This window comes from Chinchilla lanigera, unplaced genomic scaffold (assembly GCF_000276665.1).
Source record: "Chinchilla lanigera isolate Chin_1 unplaced genomic scaffold, ChiLan1.0 scaffold00013, whole genome shotgun sequence".
Lineage (NCBI taxonomy): Eukaryota > Metazoa > Chordata > Mammalia > Rodentia > Chinchillidae > Chinchilla > Chinchilla lanigera.
In genome coordinates, this window is record NW_004955414.1 from 24,443,502 (window position 1) to 24,461,053 (window position 17,552).

At 41.2% G+C, this 17,552-nt stretch overlaps 1 protein-coding gene across 6 annotated transcripts in view; it reads right to left on the reverse strand.

Annotated features, from left to right (window-relative positions):
* Trim66 (tripartite motif containing 66) overlaps positions 1-16,228 on the reverse strand; it is a 53,744-nt gene extending 37,516 nt beyond the window's left edge. For 4 of the 6 annotated variants that reach the window (XM_013511883.1, XM_013511885.1, XM_013511884.1 and 1 more), the window contains exons 1-2: positions 15,432-15,476; positions 8,476-8,767 (exon numbers count right to left, since the gene is read on the reverse strand). In XM_013511883.1, the coding sequence (XP_013367337.1) occupies positions 8,476-8,767; positions 15,432-15,476 (337 nt within the window). Of the gene's footprint in view, positions 1-93; positions 478-8,475; positions 8,768-15,431; positions 15,477-16,094 lie in introns of those variants that run through there. The other 2 variants (XM_005380224.2, XM_013511886.1) reach the window with 2 other exon arrangements.
* Between the last annotated feature and the right edge of the window lie 1,324 nt (positions 16,229-17,552).

Below are 17,552 nucleotides of genomic sequence, written 5' to 3' on the forward strand. Positions count from 1 at the left end.
GGGAGCTGGGTTCTGGGTGGGGTAGGGGGAGCAGCCTGGAGCCTCTCCTTGCTCTGATGCGTCCTCAGCCAGGGCTGCATTTCTCTAGCTCACCTGAGATGCTCCTGCAAGAAAGAGCTTGGTTGACTCCTCCTGTTCCTGTTTATCTCGAAGGCTCTGCAGCAATTTTCACAAACTGAACAGCAAGAGGGAGACCTCAAAGAGGCGACTCTCTTCCTAGCTGCATCTCCTTCCTAATCCTCTGGGTGCCTCGGAATAGAAGCTCAGAAGGAAGAAAACGAGATTTTCAACTTTCAGGAACTAGCTCTGTCGCCCTCTGCACAGCTCGGGAGGCCATCACTCTCAGCCTTTTAGGACTCCATCCAAAAATCCTTCAGCCCTCCATGTTCCCCAAAATGACAGTGCTCATGTGTGGCTGGAACCTGCCCGGATCCGGCAGCTCATTTAAATAGAGCTCATCACAACAACAGTGTTGGTGGAGAAGTGAGTAGCTGCAGGGCCCTGGGGACCCCCTGTTTATACGTAGGAAGAATGATGCAATCTGGGTATCAAAATAGCAATCCAGAATGGAATAACAGACTCACGCAGCAGCGGTGCCTGCACAGCCAGAGCTCAAGTTGACACACACTGTCAGCCCCACACTGCTGCAGCACGCAGATGCCAGGCACACATGAGCACTGCATCATTTTAAAAAACAGCAGGAGCCCAAGAGATCCCTCCATGCCCCCAGCACTGAAGGAAGATGTGGGGAGGAGGGGCTTCGACAGACATTAAAATCTGTCTCCTACACACTCACCTGCTCCTGCCACTTCACCTGAAGTCCTTATCCTGTGACGTCACAGGCAGTTGCCATAGTGACCAACTGTCCGTCACAAGCAGAGGATTAGGACTTCAGATGGAGAAGACACATATTTATCAGGCACAAAGGTCCTGGAGGATGTCCCTCGGCAGCTAACTCTATCTCCTTGGGAGATACAATCCCACACAAGCCAGGAGGAAAAAGGGAAGGAAAACAGGGTTGAGTTGGAGGAAAGGCATGAGCATGAGGCAAGAAGACTACAAATACAGGATAATTACAGGAGCAGAGAGCAACCAGATGAAGGGGTGTGAAAAGACTGACAGCAGAGTAAAGTTGGGACAGGCTCTGAATGCTAAGCTAAGGAGCCTGACCTTTATTCTAAAGGAAAAGGCAGACCAGAAAGTTTCCGGATGACTGAGCTGAGCTTTGTGATTATCTTGATGGAGCGAAGACAGGGAGGTCAAAAAGGAGACTTGTCCGGTCGAGCATTAATGGGATCCTGAATAAGGGCAGAAGCAGACAAAAGGACAGAGGAGTTGTTTCAAAGAGAACCAATAGAACATAACTAAAGTAGGACATTAGGGTATTGGTGATGTGTTAAGCAAAAGGACTCAAGTGGAAGGGCTGTCATGAACAGAGACAGGTATAACAGGAAGAGGAGGAGGACAGTTGTCAAATTCCATCTTCCCTATGTCCTATTTTCTCTGGTATCCACACCCTCCTAAGATCAGGATTCATCCTGTGTTGCCTGGTTCAATAATTTCCAAGTCGCAGAGATTTTTAGAATGCCTGAACCTATCAAATCAAAACGGCTTGGGTGTGGGACTAGAAATGTATATTTTTAGCAAGTTTCCCAAAAAATTCTCAGGCATCCAGACCAGCACTGGTTCAAGGACTAGCAATCTGAAGCCAATGGTCTGGACAACTACAGTGACCTGCTAGCAAGTGCTCCTGCTGCCAGCCCTATCTCTTCCAATCATCCTTCTCGCTGAGCCAGAATTACTTTTGGAAATACAGATTTGGTCATATCTCACTGATCAAAAGACACGTCGGTAGCCCCCAGTGCCCACAGAATAGCTTAAATTTGTAAGGATGCTTCCGATAATTTCCTTTCTGAACACAGTTTCAATTTCTCTCCTTCAAACATGCTATATTTCAGCCAAAATTAACTCCCAGTATTTTCCTTACCTTCCAAGTGTCTCGTCCTAACACTATTCTCTCTCTGGAATTCCCTCCCATAGTTTCCTAGCCCTGCTTGGCTCTGTACAGCTACTACCACCATTCACAGGCTCAAACCTACCCAATTTTCCCAGTACCTAAAGTAGGGATTAAAAACTATAATCTAGGGCCGGGGATATAGTTCAGTGGCACAGCACCTGTTTGCTAAGTGCAAGGTCGGGAGTTTGATTCCTAGTACAAGAAACTATAGTCTGCCTGCTTCTGCCGTAAAGAATATTGCTATGGAATTCAGTACATTGGGACACAGTCACACCCATTAATTTCCTTATTGTCTATGGTTGCTTTTGTGCTATAATGGTAGAATTGAGGAATTGTGAAAGAGACTTTATGATCAACAAAACAAAAATATTTACTATTTAGCCCTTTATAGAAAAAGCTGACCCACCCCTGGCCTAAAGCTACAGCTCTTTAAATTACTGTAGCCTTTGAGATAGATGCCCTTGGGATTCAGTTCTGAGGGTCCTGCTTGTTCTTAAGCCCTCTCAACTCCTGTAAGTTCTTCTGATAACTGGCTCACATTTAGCTGGACCTTCTTCAATCCGAGAAGGCATTACTAACAGGGAAAGGGAATATCATAAAGGAGATTATAAATGTCAAAATGTGGGATCTTTTTGGAGAACTATCGGTAAAGTTAGAACATGTACAGGAATTGTAGGAAATAAAGCTACCCAGTTCATCAGGGGCTTGATTGGGAAAAGCCTTGAAGGCCATGCTAAGTTTCTACTTTGAACTGCAAGTAATTGGGAGCCTTTAGGTAGCTGAAAGTGTAAGCCCAGAGTCAGAGGAAGTGATCAGCATTGAACAAAGAGGATTTGCGGAAATAACCCACAGTGGCAATAGGTAAGGTGAGGTCAGGAAAAATACCACCAGGGAAAAATAGAAAATAAACTGAGGTCAACTAAGGAGTGTCCAGGATCTATAGGGCTGGGCCAGCAGCAGATCTGCGCCAAGAGTCAGAATCTGATCAGGAAAGCCAGGGGACTGGCTGGGGTTGCAGATGAATGTATAGTCTGTCTCCCTCAGACCCCATGTTCCCAAGAGCCACCTGGCTGTGACACGGGGCTTTTTTTTTTTAACGGTATTGGGGACTGAACTGAGGGCCTTCACAATGAGTTACATTTGCAACATTTTTTTTTTTAATTTTCAGACAAGGTTTAGTTTTTTCTAAAGTGCCCAGACAAGGCTTGAACTTGTGATACTCCTGCCTCAGTCTCCCAGAGTGCTGGGATTACAGGTATGCACCATAGCGCTTGGCTGACACAAGCTCTCTATGCAAAGAAAATATCACAGTGGAATGCAGCAGGTATACGTAGGAAGAGTCTAAACTCATTTGATAGACTCTCACTGGTATAGATAGCACCTATACCTTTTTTCACTCCACATCTCAAAGAATCCATCCAAAAGCTGATGTACTGACACATTCCCTGCAAAGCTACTGACCCTGTTCCCAACTGAGCCTGGCAAGAGAGGCAATGGGGGAACTAAGGGCAGCAGCCTATTCTAGGTGGGCATTTTCTGCAGTCTGCAAGCCCTGGACTGTCAATTAGGGGAGGTGGATTGTTCTGTCTGATTCTGCAGGTGACCAACTATGTAACCTTCAACAGAATCCTAGCCCTTTCTGGACTCCTGATGTCCCATCTGCAGTGAGGAGCTGGAGATGAACTTGAAGGCTTGTCCCACTCTCTGATCTCCACAGCACTCATGTGACTGCCCCCCTTGATGGCAGAGTTCCAGGGACACGAAGCCCATGCAAGACCCTATCCATCCACCACAGCCGTCTTGAATTCCCTCCCTCAGCCAATATGCTTTAGTCGTAGCTTTCCAGGTAGTACTGGCAGCAGCAAGCACGCCCTCCCCCAGTGCAGCCTGCCTCTTTCCCATTACCAGGGGACTTGCTCTCCCAGTAACAGTACTGTTCAGAGGTGCCTGCGCTACTCCCAGGGCCCTAGAGAACCAATTAAGGTAAGGAAACTGTTCATGAGCTAAAAACCTACCCCGCTGATAGGGATCCAGAGCTCCAACTTCTGCACCTGCCCTGCACCCAGCTCAGCCCAGCTCAGCAGCCTGCCTTCCACCTAGGAGACTTAGGTCACTGCCTACAGCAGACCCCACAAGGTCAGACAAGCTGTTCAGCTTGAAGTAAGCAAACAGCAGTCACCTGCCTCCCAGGCACCTAAAACTAAGCCTCACCCTTGCCTCCAGTTCTCGCCCAAGGCCACTAGAGCCCCTCCAGCTGAGCTACTCATTAAGACAAGAGTCATTTCCCTGTCTGACTCTGAGGTTGTAACATCTTGCATCATTGCCTTTTCTTTGGATCTTCCCAAAGTTCGCAAGGCCTGCCCGCCAAGGGACAGCAATTGCTCCCCCTTTCAGCATCAGCAGTATACAAGCAAAATGCTGTCACCCTTATGTAGTTTCTAGTGCCTGCTTGGCAAGCATGCGGTGGTTATTTAGCACTTGTAGAGCTCGTCAAGCCCAACCTCAAAAGTCAGAGGGCCTGTGATTGCCCAGTCAATTAGTGCTAGAGACCGGACAGCTCCAGAGCCCTGACTTCCACATGAGGGTTCTCACATCTTGTCTGTACCCTCCCCCTACTTTGAAAATGGAAAAAGTAAGATCCTAAATGGGTAGAGTCCTGCATTTGGACATAAAAATCAAAATTCATCAGCCATAACTTGACATTTGGTTGCTTTGATGAGAAAAAAGAGTAATGTTCCTTTTACTCATATGGAAAGGAAATACATACCCAATTGTTTCTCTCTACCTGTGACATAAAGCAACAAACAAAACCATAAGAATCCTGAGGCTCTTAAACACAGAGACAGCACGTGGTAAATGTCAGTTACAGGGATGCTAGTTCCTTAGATCTTGCTATTGTTATTTAAAGTATCACTTTGGTACTCGATGGCCAACTTTCCAGATAGAATCTGACCTGGTACCATTTTTGCCTAGGCTGAAAAGGAAATACAGATGTTCCTCACCTTATGATGGAGGACTTTTGTCCTGATCAAAGTGTTACCATGTAGATGACAAGCTTTGGAGACAGGTAAACGTGTTTCACCTGACCTAACACTTAGTAGTTGTTAGAGAATAAGCCATAAATTTCCCAATCCCCAGGTTTATCATCTACAAAATGGGAATAAGAATATCTACCTTATAGGGCTGTTGTGACGTTTAGAAAAGATACTACAGGTATACGTCCCTAGCACAATGTCTGCCAATCAGTAGCTCCTTATAATTGTGTTTTGGATCTCCAAATTTAAGAATGGAAAAGGGAAGTCCAGGAATCATGGGAAGGGACAGGAAATAGTAGAGATCCATTAATAGGAGACAGAGATACATGTGTATGAATATGTCAAAACAAAACCCACTGTGCTATATAACTAATATACACTAATAAAAATTTTTCAGTTTATAAAGACTCTCTTCTAAGCAAAAGCCATAAGAGATCTTTGTGGATTCAATGATTAAGTTAGTCAATAAATATTCACTTAAGTCCCTATCCTGTATCATGTTCTGTTAGGCTATAGGGTTATAGAAATGGAAGCAGTGTCCAGTTGGATAAGCAGAAGCTCCCCACTAGCACCCCTTCAATTCCAAGCCCAAGTGCAGGAGCACAGGCCTGAGAGGGCTCCACTGAGCAACTGGGGTTGAAAGCCAGCTGGACAGACCATGCTTTCGGGCAAAGCCTCTCTTCCACTCAACACAGCGATTGCTTGGCCCTCCCTAGCAATCAGGAGAAACAGACTTCTGAGAATGGATTCATCCATATGCAGCGTGGCCCCATATGGCTGGAGGTATTGGTGCTAGGAATCGATTTCTTCCTTAACTTGGATCCAGTTTCCCTACCATCCCTCTATCTGCTCCTATATTTTACTTTTCAAAACTTCAGATTGTCAGAAGAGGATAAACCTTCTAGAAAATCCATGCTCCTACTCTGTTGAATAAAGTGGCAGCACTAAAAAGTCTTTCCAAAGAACCAGACTTGGTAGCAAAATAAAAAGGGCTGGGGATGTAGCTCAGTGGTAGAGTACCCCTGGGTTCATCCCCAGCAAAACATACACACACACACACATATGCAGTCAAAACTGAAACTTCACAGCTATTAAACAACATTCCTCATTTCCCCAGGACTTGGCAGCCACCATTCTACTTTCTGATTTTATGAATTTGACTATTTTAGGTACCTCATACAATTGAAATTGCACAGTATTTGTTCTTTTTAATGACTTATTTCATTTAGCATAATATCTCCAAGGTTCATTTATGTTGTAGCATGTGTCAGAATTTCCTTCCTTCCTCTTTTTTTATAGTACTGGAGATTGAACCCAGGGGTGCTCTATCACCGGGCTACATTCCCAGCCTCTTTTTTTTGTTTTGAGTCTGTTACCCAACCTGACCTCAAACTTGCAATACTTCAGCCTCAGCCTCTCAGATAGTAATGATTACAGGAGTGTATCATCATGCCCAGCTCAGAATTTCCTTCCTTATTAAGGCTGAATAATTTTCCATCATAAGGATATACATTTTTTTTATATATTCCATCTGTTGATGGACACTTGGGTTGCTTTTCCCTTATTATTTGCTATTTCAGATAACAATGCTATGAACTCAGGTGTATAAATAGCTTTTAAGGTCCTGTTTTAAATTCTTTTCAGAGCCAGGTGAGGTGGTACATGTCTATAATCCCAGCACTTGGGAAGCTGAGGCAGGAGAATGGCTGTGAGTTAGAAGCCAGCTTGGGCTACAAAGTGAGTTCAAGGCCAGCCTGAACCTCATAGCAAGACCCTGCTGGATCATACAGTAATTGTGTTTTTAATTTTTCTAGGAACTATCATATTGTTTTACAGAGGCTACACTAATTTACATTCACTCCAACAGGGCACAAAGATGCTGATTTCTCTACATTTTTGTCAATATGTGTTATTTTTAAAAGGTTTTATGTTTGCTTGTTTGCTTGCTTAATAATCATCGTAGCCAGGGATTTAGCTCAGTGACACAGTGCCTGCTTGGCAAGCACAAGGTCATGAGTTTGATTCCCGGTACTGGAAAAAACAAAACCATCCTAATGGGTGTGAGGTGGAATCTTACTGTGGTTTTAGTTTGCATTTTGCTCATAAGTAATGATGTTGAACCTTTTTTTTTCATACTTATTTGGCCATTTGTTTTCTTTCTTTGAGAAACGTCTGTTTAAGTCCTTTGCCCATTTTTAGTCAAATTGTTTATTTTTTCACTGTTGAGTTGTAGGGGCTCTTTACATACATTCTAGATATTAACCTAGCCATGCTAGACTATTAACACATGTTTAAGGTTCACTATATTTGTAGATGTACTATATTTCTAAGAATCTTTGAGTAATTAGCAATGCCAATTTTTCCAGATAATTTAAGTCTTAAAAAGAAACATAAAATATGCTTCATTTGTAAAAGCAAATATTAACAAAGTTGGTAAATAAGTTTAAATATTAATCATAGACCCTTTCAAAGTCATTGTTAAAATTTACTGCATTTATAAGTAGACTAATGACATTGGCAGGTCAAAATTAAAACTGTAATGAAGAATGAAGTCAAAGTTGTAAGTTAAAAAAATCATATATTAACTTCAAAAAATCAAAGTAGACTATATCTTTTTGTGCTCTAAACTCCCACAAGCCTCAGACAGGGTAGGTTGCTTGCCCACAGTTTAAAGGGCTCAAGATCCAGAATGAAAATTCACTCTTAACAGCAGTGCCTCCAAGAAAGCCCAGATTTATGCTACAAATCACTTTGGAAATACTGCAGAGACTAAAACAAAAAGAAAAGATTGCAGATGATGTCTCTAGTGTTCTCACTTAACTGTATTTGACTTTCTCACTGTACGATGTCAATCAACAGATACTCTACCTCAGTTACATGCCCTACGCTAGAATACTGAAATGAGGGACACACTTCCTGTCTCCAAGGGCTTGTAGCTCACAGGGGACTGTTTCCTAGGAAACCTGACATTCAGGAATAAGACACAGGCTCCCTCCCCTGCTGGGCAGCAGCTTACATAGTAAATGGTTCACTAGTCTGTGTGATTCAGTTCAAAATCTGTTCCTGACCAACACCAGGAGGCCAGCTGTTCACCCTCTGCCTTGGAGGTTTAGTGAGCCAGAAAACGTCTTTTCTGTCTGGGGAGTCGGCCAAATCTTGAATCAAAACCTTCACACACTTCTCAGTCTGTCACCAATTTAAGGAAATCCCAGAGATGATAAGTCCCCAGCTTACAAAACAGATATATTAGGCATCCAGAGGATTTGCTTTGTCTCACAGATTCCCCAAAGAGTTGCTTTCAGCAATGAATGTCTCTTGGGTCTTTAAATTCTGATTCTTTCTACACCTGAAACTCAGCTCCTACAAAACCAGAAGATACCTGCTCTCTAGAAGTAGGTGAATTTGTGGTGCTTTTGTACTTACCATGAGCCCCGGGAACATGGCCCAGATCTTGCATCAAGGCCTGGAAGCAAGCCTTACAGAGCAAATGTTGGCAGGGTAAAAGCCGAGAACCAGTCTCTTGCAGGTACTGCTCACACAAGGAGCAGGTCGGTGCCAGATCTTTCATCTTTATACTCTTAGAGCAGTGTTTCTGGTCGTGTAGTGGCTGTCTCCTAAAGCCCATGCCCACTCCTGGGCCCATACGCAGGGCAGGGCCTTTTCCATTGACATCCTCAGGCGTGAAGCAGTGGGTAGACCGAGCAAGCTCTACTCCCTGTAAGCAAAGCACAGAACAGAGTGACATTTCTTTTGAGAGGGGGCGTTTCCTGGACAGGTCAGAGAAGCCTCTGAGAACAAGGCCTCAAGAGTATAGCTCATGCCCCTCCCCAGACTAGAGGTTCATACCTTGTCCCTGGGCCCCAAAGGAGAATCCAGCCCCTCTGCCATGGAATACAAAACCTGCAGGTGTCTGCCAGGTTGTATGTTTCTGACAAGGTCTGTTTACCGTCAAAAGAGTCCCAGATTTCCTTATTGTTGGACAAGCTTGATCAAAGTTTTGATTTCAGAAAAGGGTAAGAAATGTATTAGGTGCGAAGTTCAGGCCAAGTGCCATATGTACATTTCAATCCTCACAATCAACCTTAAAAATAAGGATTATAAGAGCTAAGATAATTGTACTACTAATTTCTATTGGTTTATTGAAAGGAACAGTTAATGTTTAATTGTTTGATCAATCTTGCATACCTGTATCTGGTAATCTGAGCAACTACTTTGAAGATAACAATAAGTAATACAACAACCTTTGTTGATTTCCTATCTTGTTTTGAAATTCAGTATCATTTTTATACTTTTTGTGTTGTTTTGTTTTTGTTTTTGTTCTTTTCTCTTTAAAATAAAAAAGTGAAAAAAAAGAGTAAGGATTTTGGCACTTCTACAAATTAAATAAAACCATTTATTTGGAACAGGCTGAAGAAATTGAGCTGGGAAAGAGGATGCACAGGCCCATGGCAAGTGGCATGGTTATTCAAATCCACATCAGTCTGATTTCAGACTCCACACTCTAAGCTATTGACATGCTCTCAACCTGAGGTCCACACACATAGATTTTTCAGGTGTTTTTTTTCCAATAATTTAAAAAATTATTTTTTCATTCTTATGAGCGAGTTTATTAAGGTTTAAAAATTCTGGATCATCTATACATCTGCCATGAAAAAATCTGAGGGACAGTGTTGAGTTTAGGATCTAGCTCAGACCACACAGTATTACTTAGATAAATGAGAAGAAAGAGAGGTGGGCAGTACATAAATGATGGAGTCTTGCCACATGAAGTCTAACTCACACTGTGGCACACAGTGATAAATCTTTTGTGGAAGTTGCAACAGAGGAAGGAGGGAAATTGAGCCATCATCTTTGTGGTCTATGTTTGCCGAATTAGCCACAGCGGTGAGCACCACATCTAAGCTGCAATGGCAATTTAGTTTAACAAAATATCCTCTCCATAGGAAATTAATAGTTAACATGTTTGGGTTCTGTAGTTTTTCTTTACAATTGCAAACCATATTTGATTTTATAATTATATAAGAGCTAACCCCAAAAGGAAGTTGTATCTATTTTTACATTTGTATTTACTTACAATAAAAATCACTTAATTCAATCTGGGTGTTTGTAATATGCAAGTTTCAGGGAAAAAATTAACTTCAACTCAAAGTCTTTGGGAACCTAGACCATTAAAGAGCCCACTAAATTTAGTGAGAAGAATGACATTATGTTTTCATATTTGTAAGTCTGTTTAATATCTAGCTTAATAGAAGATAGGATAGCTGAATTCTCATACTTCCTTCTACAGCCAATCTGTTGTATGTTGTTTTATTTACAGTACAAGAACAAAGTCTAGCTTTGTACAGATATACATTTGGAAAAAATAGGAGTATTGTAATAATCTTATTAAATAATTGTGGGTATCCTTGATACTATACAGAAATTCACACAGAGTAGTTTCTTAAACATTGGTTGTAACATGGAAACTGAAATGGCATCAATGACCTTTTCTCACTATTACATTAAATTCTGTGATCTAAACTAGGTGTTGTAGAACATACTTGTAATCCCAAAAGGCTGGGAGGCTGAGTCAGGAGGATCACAAATTTCAGGCCAGCCTGGGCAACTTAGCAAAATCCCATCTCAAAATTAAATTATATATATATGGGATGTAGCTCAGTACAAAGGCCCTGGGTTCAATCTTTTAAAAAATCTCTGATCTATCTTGCACTTTGAACTGGACTGCTGTTGAAAATGAGCTACTTTTAAAAGCTGTTCTTTTAACCAGGCATAATTTTATAATACCAAGCATTGGTTATTTGGTAATTTGGGAAAAAAATTGGCTCAATGATATTCCAAATATCGACACATTACACAATAACAAAAAGTTATCACTTCTAATTTTGTCAGAAAGTTCTTTAAGTTTTGGAAGGCTGTCAAACTCATGGAAGCAGCAAAAACATACCAGAATTCTTACACTTTAGCATTGGCAACAAATACTATTTAGTTTTGAGAAAATATCTGTCAAATTCCCAAGACTCAGTAATCACAGTAAGTTGTTAGTTGTCCTTTCATGAAAAATTGCTGTCCCACAAAAAAAGTCTGACTTAGCTTATAAGTTAGCAGTAGAAGAGCAGTTTCTCATTTTGATATATAGTATAAGAACTGCACACTTTGAATTTCTTCAAACAGAATATTTAAAAGAAGCATATTCAAGTTTTTTTTGGGTTTTTTTTTTTTTGGTTTTTCTCTGGTACCGGGAACCGAACTCATGACCTTGCACTTGGCAGGCAGGCGCTTTTGCCGCTGAGCTAAATCCCCAGCCCCTCAAGTATTGATATTTAAGAAAATTTTTACTTCATCATGGACATTCTCTAGTTAAACTAGTTTTATTGTTGTTTTTCTGTTCTGCTCTGTTTTTGTTTTTAAAGAGTCAGAGGTAGGAGTGGTGGTATCTGTAATCCTAGCACTCTGGAAGGCTGAGGCAGGCAGGTCACAAATTTAAATCCAGTCTGGGTAATATAGTGAGACTGTGTCATAAAAATAAAAAAAGAAGGGGCTGAGGATTTAGCTCAGTGGCACAGCACCTGCCTGGCAACTGCGAGGTCATGAGTTCAATTCCCGGTACTGGAAAAAAAAAAAAAATTTTAAAAAGAGGTTGGGATGTAGGTATTAAGAAGGGCCTGAATTCCACTCCTAGTACTGGCATGGTGGGGGGCGGGGTTGTAGGTCCTACTGTGTTGCCCAGGCTGCCCTTGAACTTTTGGGCCAAGGGATCCTTATGTATCAGTTTCCTGAGTAGCTGGACCCATACTGGGCTTAAACTAGCTTTTTTTTTTAATTGCAAGTATCTAGTAATAAAGGATGCAATGATATAATCACTTGTACCAGCTGGATACCCAAAGCACCAGCAGTTCTACACCACTGTTTTGGCCCCATCAATGTAAATGTTAACCCAGTGAAAAGATCAACTAACGTTGATCAACTAATGTTGATCTTTTATACAACATAACGTGTGGCTATTATTATGAAAACTTTTTTGTCTTGTGGACACCCTGAAAGGATTTCAGGAACCGCCACAAAATCTACAGACCACATTCTAAGAACTGGTACATTAGAATTAGACCTCACATTACAATCCCCAGTGCCTCCAAAAAAATAAAATAAAATTATATATATATATTATATATATATATTATATATATATAATATATATATATATGGTCCAGTGTTACCAGATCTTCTTCATTTTTCAAAATACCAATAATCTGGGTTTTTATTTGAATTTAAAATGTTGACAGTTATGTTAGCTTTGTTATTAAACTCCTGCTAAAGGAGAAAGGTTTATTTCGACTCACAGTTTTAGAGGCTCCCACCCATGATCAGGAGGACCCATTACTTTTAGGCCTCTGCTGGGGGAGCCAGACCGCACTGTGGGGGAGCTCATGGCAGAGAAAAATTATTCACCTCTTGGGCAGTGCGGGAAAGAAGGAGAAAGGGAGGGATCAGGGTCCCACAATCCCCTCCAATGCACAGCTCTAATGACCTACAGACCATTCACAAAATCTGATGTGTTAAAAGGTTGCATCACCTCCCGAAAAGCACATTGCTGGGGATTAGTCCTTTACCACAGGAACTTTTTGGGTGACATTTAAAGTCCAAACTATAGCAGTAAATAATTAAATTTAAAAATGTAAGACCTAAGCATGGTGGTACACATCTATAATTCACGCTACTGGAGAGGCTGGTGCAGGAGGATCACAAGTTCAGGGCCACTTTGCACAACTTAGCAAAATCTTGTCTCAAGGGAAAGGAGGGCTGGGGATGTAGCTCAAGTAGTACAGTGCTCACCTACCATGTACAAGGCCCTAGGTTCAATCCCCAGTACTATAAAAATAAATAAAAATTTTAAAATAAGGAAACACTATGAATCAAACAAACATACACCAGCAACATCCAGCTTATGATCTCTGCTTTAAGTCATGCAAAAACCTGGACTAAATGAAACACCAAGTACGGAAGCATGGGAGCCCCACCTATAACACTCCCTTGCCATAAAACTGCTTCCTTTCAACATCTTATGACATCTGGGTCTGAGGGGACGAAAGTATTTACAGAGTTTCTCTAACTTTGCCAAAGAATGATGGACCAAATCACTGTGCATCATGCTAGGAGTAAGAATTTTAAACATTATTTGCTTGGTTACTAAAGAAGAAATTATTGAAAAAAATTATTGTCAAAATTTAGTATTTATTTTAGGAAGAAAAGCTGAGGGAAAAACACTAGAAAATGAGAAATTACCCTTTGTTAGACTGTATAGCACATAGCTATTTTTTGGTTCATTTGTTCACTATCTTATCATGGATACAGTTCTAGGGATACAACCCTCGAGCAGGAATTTGTCTTTCTGGTTCACCACCATATCTCTCTCTCGTTGCCTGGCACTTACGTATAGTGCTGGACCATAATATGTACTCAAAATGCGTATTTGTAAAATGAATAAGCAAAAGAATGACTCTCACTGTTTTCATTGTAAGATAAGAAACTCAGATTCAAAGAGAATGTTTTGATCAATACAATTCAGCTAGTAAAAAAAAAAAAAAACAAACTAGGAAATGAATCCAAGCTTCTGTGTACTTTCCATTAACTTATTCCTCTGAAATTAGAACTAAGCCCCTTTTTTGTGTGTGCTACTGAATGAACTCTTAAGGACGGGGCCGGGGATATAGCTCAGTGGCACAAGCGCCTGCCTGCCAAGCACAAAGTCCTGAGTTCGATCCCTGGTACCGCAAAAAAAAAAAAACAAAAGACAAACAAACAAACAAACAAAAACTCTTAAGGACTATAGTTCACCTGGAATCCCAGCACTCCAAGAGGCTGAGGCAGAAGGACCATAAGTGCAAGTCCTGCCTGGGCAACTCAGTGAGACCCCAGCTCAGAATAAAATAAAAAATAAAATAAAGGATTAGGAATGTAACTCTGTGGTGGAGCAGCCCGGGTTTGATCCCTAATACTGCAATACATAAATAAATAATAACTGACTAGAATTCCTCCCTTCACACTTTACTATTCTGAGTTTAACAGCAGAGTTTTCCACCCTAGCTTTCAACAAAGTTTTTAGGAATACAACTGCCATGTAGTACAATGAGATTTAAAAATAGAAAAGAAACTATCCAATATAGGAAAGAAAGACTCCTAAAAATCCCTAATCCTCAAATTTAGATTATTTTTACTTTGTGCTGAAGAAAAACCCACCGGTGATTAGGATTTCTCCCTAAATGCCACATATCAAAAACTATGGAAAAAAGCAAACCCTGAGTCTAGAGAAGTTGAAATGGTATTGGAAACTGCATACATTGCTGGTGTGTGAGTTGGTGTGATCCATTTGAAAAAATAGCAACATAAAATGAATCATAAAAATGTTCTCACCCTATAATTCCACAATCTCACTCCTGGGAATTTATCCTAGACAAGTTATTCAACAAAGGAAGAAAAAAACTATCAGCACAAATGTTCCTTGTATCCTTGTCTCTAACAGCTGAGAATACAATAAAAAACAAAAAAATTTAAGTTCACAAGAACATAGCTTAATAAATTACAGTACATGCTGAAGATAAATTACTCTTCAGCTGTTAAAAATAATCCTAAACTCTAGGTAGTGATACAGAAAAAATGTCATGAAATGAAATCAACAGCAGACTACAAAATGATGAATATACTCTAATCAACTTTCCATACAGCTATATCTCCATGTAAACTTGTAAACAAGAGCTAAAAAGTGATATCCAGAAATGAAAGCACTACTGTAGGAAAGCATGGTGTTTTCCTTGTTGTTGTTTTTTTGTTTGTTTGTTTGTTTGTTTATTTTTTTGAGATAGGTTCTTGCTATGTAGTTCAGGTTGGTCTTGAACTCACTATGTAGCCCAGGTTGGTCTCAAACTTGTGGCAATCCTCCCGCCTCAGCCTCCCAACTGCTGGGATTACAGGTGTGCACCATCAAGCCAGCCTGGTATGGTTTGAAGTGTGTATATTTATGTTTTTTCACAATTTTTAATGTACTGGTTTTTTTCTATTGCATATAATTTTTAAAATTATTTCTAAAATAAATTTGGATTTCTGAGTTTTTCCCTAATTCTCACTTAGGAAAAAAAACCCAGAAACTCTGGTTCTTCCAATCTTGCATTAACAGTTTCTACTTAAAAAATACTTCTTAATGTCCAAATCTAAAGCTGGAGAGAAAGAAAACAGGCAGTAACCACATTATTGTTGCTGCTTGAAAGGCTGGTGATGAAACCCAGAGAGGACAGAAAGGGAGACCGCCAGGATCTCAGGGAGGCAGTGTGTTGCAGAGCTTAGCTGGAGAGGGGTCCAAGGCAGAAAAAGTTCAGCATCCCATTTACCTGCCTCATCAGGCTGCTGCCTGCCATCATTTCCCTTTGGCTCATCTCACAGGGAATGTGAGACCCTGACTCTGAGGGATCTCAGATGTCTGAGATGTCACAAGGCCACACTACTTCAGAAGAGATGTCACAGAGCACACTTCTTGAGGGTCATGTCCAAGGTCATGCCCCATGTGCCTAATAGGAAGGGAAAGGTTACCTGATGCTTAATATCTATCTCACTGCTGTCCAACTTTGCAGATAGAAAGCTCAGTTCTGTGTGGTCTCTCAAAGCAGGCTGACCTAGAGACACTGATCTATATTGAATACACATCACAGGAGGCACATGTTTATGGCACATAACTGTCTCACGAAGTAGAGGGAGCTGGCTAGAAAACCACAGCCAGACAAACTGTCCAGGGCGCTCCTTCCCTGGAAATTAACCCATCAATGAGGAAAATATGAGGCAAACACAGAACCTAACACAGAGTGTGGTCCCACTCAGGGTGGCCTTCTGTTCAACCAGGTGGCCTGAAGAACAAGATGTCACTCCTTTATAATCAGAGAAAACTGTTCAGAAGCAGTGTCCTAGCACCCAGAACCCTACATCCACCCCTTCCACAGTCTTGATCCCTGCTCCAGGCACCCCCTTACAACACATCCCCAAGGCACTGCCTAGCTTACCTCCATTGATAGATCACTTTCCCCAGGGTAGTTTTGAGTAACTTAGCTTGTTCCTTGCACACTTATAGGTCAGTTTTGATGTCAAATAGGAGGTGATCTCTTCTTAGATGCTCCCCCTCCCGCCTCTCTTTCTGCTGGTCTCAGGCAGTATAGCATTAAGGCTGAGGGAGTAATGAAGACCACAATGCTGTGAGGTCAGACAGGGAGTGGCCACTGAGGTCAAAGCAGGGGAACTGGAGAGGACTAACATTAGGCCAGGCTCTGTACCTTACCGCTATACAGCCTCTGGTAAGTCATCCAGTTCTTCCGTGCCTATCTTTTCATGCACAAAATGAAGCTACTAATACTGAACTCTTAGGAAGATGCATTTGTACATTGCAAGGTTCTCTGAAAATGTTGGGACTACAATTGGCTGAGTGTTCTGAGAAGCAGACTATAAAATGGCCTTACAAACTGAGGAAGATTCAGGTTATGTGTTTAGGAAAAGGACAGGCATGCCAGGCATGAGAAATGGAACGAGTAAAGGCAAAATGGAGAAGAGAGGTACTGTACCAAGCATGGCTGCATTAGAAAGTCTGTGTAGTGAAGAAGCTGAGCTAAGGTCAGGAGAAAAGCTGAGGTAAGGTAGGCAGGCTATATTCTGGAGGGAACTGAGAGCTGTTGAACTTTTTGATTACATAAAAGAATGAAAATCATGTTTGGGACGTACTAACTTGGTGGAGGCATGAAGGATTAAAATGCAGAGGAGGGTTAAAATGTAGGCAATGTGATCACAAGAGGGTCTGAAAACTCCAGAAAAAAGACAGGATGAGGGTCTGAATAAAGACAGTGGTAGTAGGGCTTTAAAAAAGGAACTGAATTTGAGAGCTACAGTAACAAAAGGGTGAGGATAGTGTTATAGAGGTAGAGCAGGTTGGGGTCAATTTCAGGTCTCTCTGACATCATGGTCTGGACGGACAACAGTGCCACTCATCAAGATATAAAGAAGATACCAGTGAGCAGAGAAAATTGACCTCTTTGAATAAATTTTTCTGTAGAACCCAAGGGATTCCAATCAGCAATTAAGTGAATGTATGGATGTGGTGCTCAGAAATAGTGATATGAATTGAAGTCACCCAAAAAGACAAGGATAGAAAGTTAAGTAAGGTCAACATTGAAACTGTGGACAAAGTTAGAATAACCTGGAAAGACTGACAATCATCCAAAGAAGTAGGAGGAATGCAAGAATTCCTTTAGAAAAATAAGTCAAAGAAGTACAACAGAAAGAACAAGGAGGTATGAAGAATGGTAAAGTATGGGAAATCACCGCTTGGCAATTGGCTCACTGATGACCTTGGTAAGAATAAGCCCTGATGCAGTGGGACCTAATGACAGATTGCAGTGGATTTAACAGTGAACAGTGGATTGCAGTGGATTTAACAGTGAACAGTGGATTGCAGTGGATTTAACAGTGAACAG